This window comes from Prunus dulcis, unplaced genomic scaffold (genome assembly GCF_902201215.1).
Source record: "Prunus dulcis unplaced genomic scaffold, ALMONDv2, whole genome shotgun sequence".
NCBI classification, from domain to species: Eukaryota; Viridiplantae; Streptophyta; class Magnoliopsida; order Rosales; family Rosaceae; genus Prunus; species Prunus dulcis.
In genome coordinates this window covers 6,287-15,416 of record NW_023010429.1, presented here as the reverse complement: position 1 = coordinate 15,416, position 9,130 = coordinate 6,287, and the positions used below count along the sequence as shown (strand labels likewise).

The 9,130-nt window shown below is 43.5% G+C and overlaps 1 protein-coding gene across 1 annotated transcript; it reads right to left on the bottom strand.

Moving 5' to 3' along the window:
• Window positions 1-4,857: 4,857 nt before the first annotated feature.
• LOC117613610 (protein DMR6-LIKE OXYGENASE 1-like) lies at window positions 4,858-5,808 on the bottom strand. The gene is made up of 3 exons (XM_034342209.1): window positions 5,486-5,808; window positions 5,143-5,390; window positions 4,858-4,972 (listed from the first exon to the last, which is right to left on the bottom strand). The coding sequence occupies exons 1-3, from the start codon at window positions 5,696-5,698 to the stop codon at window positions 4,858-4,860; spliced, it is 576 nt and encodes a 191-aa protein (XP_034198100.1). The 5' UTR covers window positions 5,699-5,808.
• Between the last annotated feature and the right edge of the window lie 3,322 nt (window positions 5,809-9,130).

Sequence of the window (9,130 nt, the reverse complement as noted above, 5' to 3'; positions counted from 1 at the left end):
CGGTCGACGGGGCATCCTCAGTGGCTGGGTCAGCCTCTGGTGTCGGGGCACTAGCATCAGCTGGAGGGGTCTGGGCAGGAGGCTCGCCACTGGTGTCAAAGTTAATATCCAGCGAAGGGTTGAACCTCACCAACCTATCCTCCCAGCGAAGCTACTCATCAACCAGCCGGTCCATGATATAGCTCTTCAGCTCCTCTGAGGATCGGAAGGACTCAATCGCCTCGACTCGGGCAGCAGCCACCTCCTCAGCCTTCGCTTTCTTCAGCTCCTCCACCTCCTTGGCCAGGGCAGCCTTTTGAACCAGCAAGGCGTTCTTCTCTCGGATGGCCTCCTGCGCCTCCGCCACTTTAGCCTTGGCCTGCTCGTCTCGCCTCTTCAGCCTCTGGATCTCCTTGTCAGCCTTGGCCATGCTGACATACATCTCGCCAAAGGCCTGCCAAACCAAAATCATGTTAGTCAGTTGATACAAAAATAATCCAACACAAATACATTCGGAAAGGGCCTAAACACTTACATAGGCAGAGGTGAGGATCGTCTTCTGGGCCCGGTCAATGAAGGAAGAGGCTGGGGTCCTTCGCTAGAGCCTCGGGGTCGCTCTTCACGCCTTCCAAGAAGACGTTCACCAAGGGCACCTCCTGTCGGTGCATAGCCAGGTTGACTTCCTTCTTCTGCTGGCGAAGCCTACTGAAGTCAACCTTCTCAACCCCTTCAGCGAACACATCCTCCATGCCGAAGGGTAGCTTCGGCGGGGCCTGCAGATCAAAGGGCGGAAGTCTCGGCCCCGAGCCCATCACATGCTGGTGCGCCTCCTCTATAGCTTTCCTCTTGCCCAGCACATCCGCAAACCGACCCTCATCATCATCCCTGGGTCGTTTTCCAGCACTCTTTTCAGCCTTTTTGGCCCGCGACTCCCTCAGCCGCTTCTGCATCTCGGCCTCATCGATGTCTACGGCCACCTTCGTGCTCCCCCTTATGATGCTAGCCACTGCCAAAACAAACAACACAATTACATTAGTCAAATCTCACAAAGGTTCAGCACACAACCAAAAAGACAACCCAGGTACTTACTTCCTTGCAGCAGTCCGGACTCAAACAGATTCTTCTGAGTGACTAGGTTGGCGCACTCACGCTCAGTGTCTGATAGCTGCGCCCTCACCCACTCAACCTCGTCTTCTTTCTCCTTGGAGATAGGGCCCCACTTCACTGAACCTGCATCAAGAGTCAGAAACTACTTAGCCACTTACACTGGCACAAACACAATACAAAACCAACAATAGGAGCCAAGACTACAATCAAGCAATGGACAATCTTAAGGGATGGGGCCAAGGACCTATAGACTGGAAGTGGGTAGGAATGTGCTGGACAACGCTCTTCCCTGGAGGACACTCCCAGTCCCCATAGGCCAAGCACCACCTATTTCTCCAGGACTTTTGCGTTGTGGGCTTGTGTCCAATGAAATAGCCCCTCTCCTTCGCCTTTCGGCAATTTGCCTGTACCCAGCCAAAATTTCCCTGTTGCTTGGAAATGGAGTAGAGGTACATGAACTGCTCAAATGTTGGCTCCCCTAGCCCAGCCAACCACCAAGCAATGTACACTCCATGCAGAAGAATCCAGAAGTTGGGATTATATTGCCCCGGTGCATACCCCAACTTGGCCAACATCATCTGAACCCACGGATGAAACGGTAGTCTGAAGCCGTGCCGATACATATCTGTGAAAATCATCACAGAGCCATCCGAGGGATATCTGACTACATCGGCCTCAGTCGGTAATCTCAAGCCCACATAGGCTGGCACCTCAAAATCTTTCCGCAGCTGGGCCAATTTCGCTTCTGTCAGCGTATTCCGCCTCGGCAACGGAACACCGACCCGAATGTCTAAACCCTCTGAAACCGAAGCCACGGCTATACCCACAGACCCTGATGGTGATGCCTGGTTGCTCGAACCCACCTCTTGATTTTGAGGCAAGGCTAGAACCCGGTTCGCTATGGCCTCTAGCTCTATATAATTCCTCGGCATCTCCCTATATGCAGCTGACCCAGAATCTTCGGATGGCTCAACCCTCTCACCCCCAGGAACTATCATCCTACTTTCTATGGTGCCTTCTACCAGACCCTCTGTCTCTGAACTCTCCTCTTCAGAACACACATACTGGCTGGGCTCTTCACTCTCAGTATCATCCCCGCCGAAGGCAGGGGGGTCAAGACTTTCCCTATCAGAACTCTCAGACATCTACAAGTATGCAAGAAACAAAAAAAAAAAAGAAACTAATGCACATGCGGAGAGGATCAAACCACAACAACAGAAATTTGACAAATCTTCATGCCAGGCAAGAATTCTACATGTCCATACATATTCAAAATGTTCATCATGTTCATGCTCATGTTCATCATGTTCTTCCTAACATTCAACATGTTCATACAAAACAAGACATTTCAATTCAAAAGTTCTAGCGAAATAGAGACTAACCTTGTTCGTAGCACCACAAATGTTCGCCGGAAATCACCTCAGCCTCTATCACCACCACAAACTCCTCGCCGGAAATCGCCTCCTCTCCTTCAAAATTCTCACAATTTTTCTCAAACTCAACTCAAGTGTGGTGCCTTCACCACCCCAAGTCCCTATTTATAGCCAACTAAGGGTACCACGCCTCGATTCACGAGCAAACCCATTCATTTTCCCTCCTTAATGCCTTGTACCTACACCATTTGAAATTCAAATTTCAAAATATACAAAAATTGAGGGAAAATTTAGGGGCCTTTCCGAACGGCAAGGCCCGTGCAAACACAAAATGAGACCCCTCAAAATTTCAAGTGTGCTAGACTACCTTCCAAGCCAAATCCTATTATAAAGCCAAGACCCAAAATTTCATTAAGACACCCAAGCCAATTCCACCACACATCATAAATGGGCTTGCCGAACGGCAAGGCCCGGGAAACAACAAATGGGAGACTCACCTTTTCGGCCAAACCACTCCACACCCCGCTATTTTTCGGCCCAGCTATTTTTGCCGTGCTCTTGCCAATGACCTAGCTCCAATTTTTGCTCGGGCCTATCAAGTTTGATCAAACACAACGGTCAATAAATTAAGAAACTGCTCTAGGCACCCTTGCCGAACGGCAAGGGCTATCCAAGCATGAAATAAAGGGGACAAGCTTATACTGAAGCACACAAACCTGCCGAGGCCGTGGTCACAGCTGCCTTGCCAAAATCTGCCTTGCCGAAGCTGCTGAACCTGCCCAGAACAGCCAAGGCACACCGCCCTAGCCCCCTTCGAAACACCTGCCAGCCGAGGCCAGGTCCCTTGCCGAACGGCAAGATCAGTCGGCTGCAATTCCACCCACTCGGACAGCTGCAGCTTGCAGAAGATCTTCCGCCAGTCGCCCCTGCCGAAGTCGCCAGCCACGGGACCACTGCCGTCGCCCAGCCTCTGCCGAACGGCAAGACCACCTGCCGAAGCAAACTAATGTGCACAGCCCAGCCTCTGCCGAACGGTAGCTCAACAACCAGCTGCCGTGACCTTGGACACCCCGAGGCTTGAACAAGACTTGCCGAAGAACAAACGGCAGCCCCAAATGGTAACTTCTAGGACTTGCCGAACGGCAAGTTCAAATCCAAGTTTTTGTTCATCTACACCCAATTCCAAAACCTACCATGGCTGCCGAATGAACCCTTGCCGAACGGCATGATCAATCATCCCATTTTTATATTACCCCAAAAAAAAAAAAAAACCCTAGCCCTTACTTGCCGAAGCCACTTCGGGCCCAACCCTAGCCTCTTGCCGAAGGCCCAACTCACAAAGCCCTAGCTCCCAAGCCATTCAAAAAAAAAAGTGGCTAGACCCTTGCCGAACGGCAAGGGCCATGGAGATTTTGTGGAGCATTCCAAAATTCCCAAATGGCCCGGCCATTTTCCAAAAAAAAAAATAGCTAGACCCTTGCCGAACGGCAAGGGCCATGGACAAATTGTGGAAGAATCCGTTTCTCTCCAACATTTCAACGGACCCGGCTCCTTTGAAGGCCTGGCTCCCCTACGGACCCCAGCTCCCAACCTATCTGCAACATGCCCAAGTACCCAGGTACCCAGCTACCATGTGTTGACGCAACTCCTAGCTTGCCAACTTGGGGGACTAGGGAGTGCCCTACGACTCCCAACGAAGCTGGAATGCTCGGTTACAATTACAAAACTCACAAGTTCCCAACCCAGAAGTTACTTCTCGACCGCGAACTTGGGGGACTACTGTTTACACCATAATGAACCGAGCAGACCCAGCATCAAAGCAACTAGCACCAAGGCAACCACGCCTTCTCCCATGCCGAAGGAAGACACACTTCCGAGGTGCCGGACACCTGCCGAAGCTCCCAAATGCCAAACCTAATCTCCAGGACACGTGTCGCCACCACAACGGCTTGCACAAAGTCCCACATTGGAACTTTGTGCAAAGCTCCCACTTTCACTTCCCTATAAATAGGGAACAGTACCCAGGTAAAACCAAGGACCATTCTCCTACTCTTACTGTTACTCTGCCAGAATTACTACTCGTAACTGACTTAGGCATTGGAGAGCCTTCGGCCGGCACCACACCGGTGTCCGAAGCTTAACGACTGCTTCTCCTCTTTTTACCTTCTACAGGTCTTTCACCGATCCATTTCACCAAGGGCCTCAGCCCTCTTCCTTGCTGAAGACTCATCACACCTAATCCCTAAGTTGGACTCAATATTGGCCGGGCCATTTTGAGCATCAACACAAGCCAATGGTACATACGTGTCAATTTAACCTTGTAGTGTGAGTCGTGTGTCAGCGCCCGTGACATAAGTCAGTCTATATACGAAACTCATCATCACTGGTTGAGATTGCGTCACGGGTCGAATTCTTTCCTATAATCCTTTTCTAAGCCTAAGCTTTCTGATATGGCTTCCAGAAGTCTCTCTGCTAATCCTTTGACATTCCTGCAATACTCAGCCACATCTTCCCTGCAAAATTTCAAATCTAATTAGAGAAGGCTCTTAATTTGCCAAATATTTGACATGTTAGGTTTACCTAATCAATATAGATTAACAGTCTCATAACATAATTAACATATTAAGTGTACGTTACATTATCATAAGTATTTGTCGGACAACATAAATTTCGAACGCCCGACCTGAAAGACGGAGGGTTGGAGGGCCATTCATGCATGTAGTCCTCGAGAGGGTAGCAATGGAGTCTCAAGTAATCTCTCCAGCTAGAGACCTCCTCAGTTTTGACATTGAAACTGGTGGACAGTCTTGTGGTCTTCAACGGGTCTTCGGAGAAACACTTGAGCCTTTCACTTTCTGGCAGATGAAAAAACTCCCTTGCTACTTTCAACATGTTGTCGATCACGGCATCTTCAATTGCATGGTTTTGGACCTCAAATATTTTAATTTTACAATGAAATAATTAAATTACATTTTTACCTTAATCAAAAAGAATTTATTAATAATGCGTGCTTAATTATGTGTTACCTGAAAGAAACCATAATTTTGGCAGGCAAGGCCTATCTGGTTGATTATTTCATGGCACCTCGAACCGTCGAAACCGTGGAGATTGATGAGAGGGATAGAGTGATCGGAGGGCTGGACTTGGTCGAGACTTGGACGATCATGTACAGGCCGGACATAGTTGGAGGGAACACAAGTCACACCAGAGGCAAGATCGGATAATAATTTGGCAGCCATTGTTGTAACAACACAAATTTTCAAAGTTTTCAAGGATCCCTGCTGCTGCTTGCGGTTTGATCTCCAAATATTTCTTTAAGTTGGGTATGGTGGCCCTGTGCGGGAGGAAAGGTAATAAGGTGGTCAGTGAATATCTTCAAACGAAAAAAAAAATAAAGAAAATAAAGAAAAAGACAAGAGAAATAAGTGAAGGGGTGGAATTACAGGATCCTCTTGTGTGTTTTTCTACTTTGAGATATAATGTTACATGTATCATATTTACTGATCGAATCCGTTATTAATTCAAAATCCGATAGATGTAAGATGTCATAAGATTTCAAATTAATGGTACAAAGTATAGTTTTATTCTTTAATATTATTGCATTCTCATTGGCTTGCCAAATCTGAATATTGTATTTTATATGTAACCTTAGGCATGAATGAATGAACAAGTTTGGCAATGTTTCTATACAAAACCAGAATAAGTATTTAATATTGCTAAACAATCTAGAAAGAGAACATTTCAATGATCTTTTTAGGTAATTTTTTAGTTTAGTTTCAATTGCTATAGAATCTAGTAAGAGGATATTTCAACGAGTTTACAAGTAATTTAATACTTTAGTTTCTGTTTCAGTTTCTTTGAGCCTATCCTATCTCTTTTAGAATTATTCTATAATTGTGGAAAATTCATGAGCTATTCTTTAATTATTTATTCATAGCTCTTATTCTAAAGTTATTAATTCGCAATTTTTAAAATCCAAATGAATAATGCTATTCTTATCATCTTTTGTACCACATTTTCATACCACATTGTGTGGCAGATGAGATGAATAACTACATCAATTAAAATTAATTTTACATTATCATTTCTTTTATGATTTATTGACACTTGTTAATTGATGTAGATATCCACTTCATTTGCCACATAAGGTAGTATGAGAATGTGGTATACAAATGTCGTAAGAGTAGTATTACTCTTTGTAAATCTCGCATCTTTGGGTGCACTTCATTATCCAACTGGTTGTAATTAACAAATCTCCACTTGCAAAAAAAATCTTTAAATGGCGACTCAGAAAATGAATGATTATGAGTAATCAAAACAGGATGGTATTATCCTAAAATCAAAGGTTTTAAAAAAATATATATATATATATATATATCTTTTTGGTATGTTATATAGAGTTATTTGACAAACATTACCAAATTTTTAATTAATTCCGCCTTTCCATTCAACGCTAACTCCAAAGACCCTTTCCAAGTTCTAACCGCACTTCATCCGTCTCAACTTCATGTTTTTTTTATTTGACCATAAAAACATCCTGTTTTTCAACACTTTACACTCCTCCCCCTATTCTACAATTCGACCACATAAGTACGCTCTCACTTTTTGACCCAAATTATTTTAGAAGCATCTAAAAATTGTAAAAGAAAATTCAATTCAGCCGCTTCAAATAGTCCATGGCACCAGCTAGGGATGGCAGTAATTCTCGCGGGGGCGGGTCTTTGACCCTAATGGGAGGAGATTTCGAGGCAAAATGGGTATTGGGTATGGGGATTCCCGAACTTGAAAAATCCCCGACGGGTATGGGGTGGGGATGGTATTGACGTCCCTGTCCCCGAACCCAGTCTGAATATATATATGTTTATATTTAAATAAATAAATAAATAAATATATAATTATAATATTTATGTTTAACCCTAAGTTAACCTCCATCTCCTAATTTTTTCTAATCTTCTCTAGTCTCCAACCGCACCTCTCTCTCTCTCTCTCTCTCTCTCTCTCTCTCTCTCTCTCTCTCTCTCCCTCTGCTCGCATGTTTACGTATCAGTAATGGAGAAAGTAAGGAATCAGAGAATTCAGGAATCAGGGAAGTATTGAATAGGTATGGAAAGAATCATTCCCATTAAGCTGTTTACTAAACATATGAAATTAGCAAAGGAGTAAGGTTGATTCCCATTTTTATTGTTTACTAATTTTCATGAATCAGAATCCAAATTAATTTGATTACTAAAATGCCCTGTACATTTTCACCACAACAAATATATAATTCTCAAATTGGCTAAGGAGACCAAACTAATCCTGCAGCAAACTAGTAAGATGGTGTAAACATGAGGAATCAATGTGTTAAACAAGATGAACATCAAAAGCCTAATTCAATGATAATTTTAATAAAACATTTGTCCATAGCCAATTTCAAACAAAAAAAAATAAACTCCAATAACACCTTGGAGTGTCTTTGAACTTCTTGGCGTAAGTTTTTATTTTTATTTTTAGGGTTTGAGGTGTTTTGGAATTATGGTAAAATGGTAAGGGTATTTTAGGAAGTTAATAAGGGAAAACAGGAATGGGAATCGTATCGACTACCTCCCCCTAGTTGATCTGATACCTAATTTTGAGGGGATGTGATTACGGATTTTGAGGTAGGGTCCACTTATTTTTTCATTCCTGATTGCAAGTAAATGCAAGGGAAGTCAGGAATGAAAATCATTCCCTTTCCTTCCATACCCATTACTGATACGTAAACATGCCAATTCTTCCTAATCTTCTCTGTATCTCTAGTCTCAAGTCTCTTTGTATTTAAATTGTATCTCAAGTTTTGATTATAAGTCCACCGTAATCTTATATATATATATATATAAATGCATGAAACAAATTAATGAATAGATGAAAATAGATGCAATTAAAAATAGCATTACTCAAAATACTCAAAATATTATTGATAACTTGATAACTTGCAGAATGCAAAACACTTACAAAATCTTTGTTTCAGCACTTAGTTCTTCAGAGCATTGATACTGAAAGAACTTTGAAACTAAGAAAAGAAAGTGGACTAAATTACATTCTGCTCAACACTAAGGCCGAAGCCGACTTAAATAGGCAAATAAAAGTAGACTTAGTAGACTATAGCAACTTTGGATGAATTGGCAACTTCAGATGCTCTGGAAGGTGACTGTAAAAGCACGCGAAAGCTTTTGCTTTTACTGAGTGCTGTGACTTTTACTTTGTCGGGAAATCTGACTAAAGGAGCACGGGCTATCAGACTGTTAAAGCACGGGTCCAATATTTCAAAATGCTTTGTCTCAGGGCTCATGATGTTGGCAACTTTAATCTTCACCCAAATCAAGAGGGCTAAAATCATAGGGGTCTTGGCCATGGATTTGATCATCAGGGGGGTAATCACTCCACCGCATTTTTGGGGCTGGAGTCTTTTGACTGGATGACTTTGGTTGATTGGTAGATGACTGTGACTTAGGAGTGGCATCACTATCATCATCTTCATTCATTTGTGAGGCTTGTATATGTGTGTGTGTGTGTGTGTGTGTGTGTGTGTGTGATAAATGGCTTCTTTATGTGCAGAGAGAATATTGTTTAAGTTGAAAGTCTCAAATTCATATAGAGGCCTTTGGTGGAGATTTGTTCTCAGGAGAATCTTGTCCACCTGCTTTGTATTC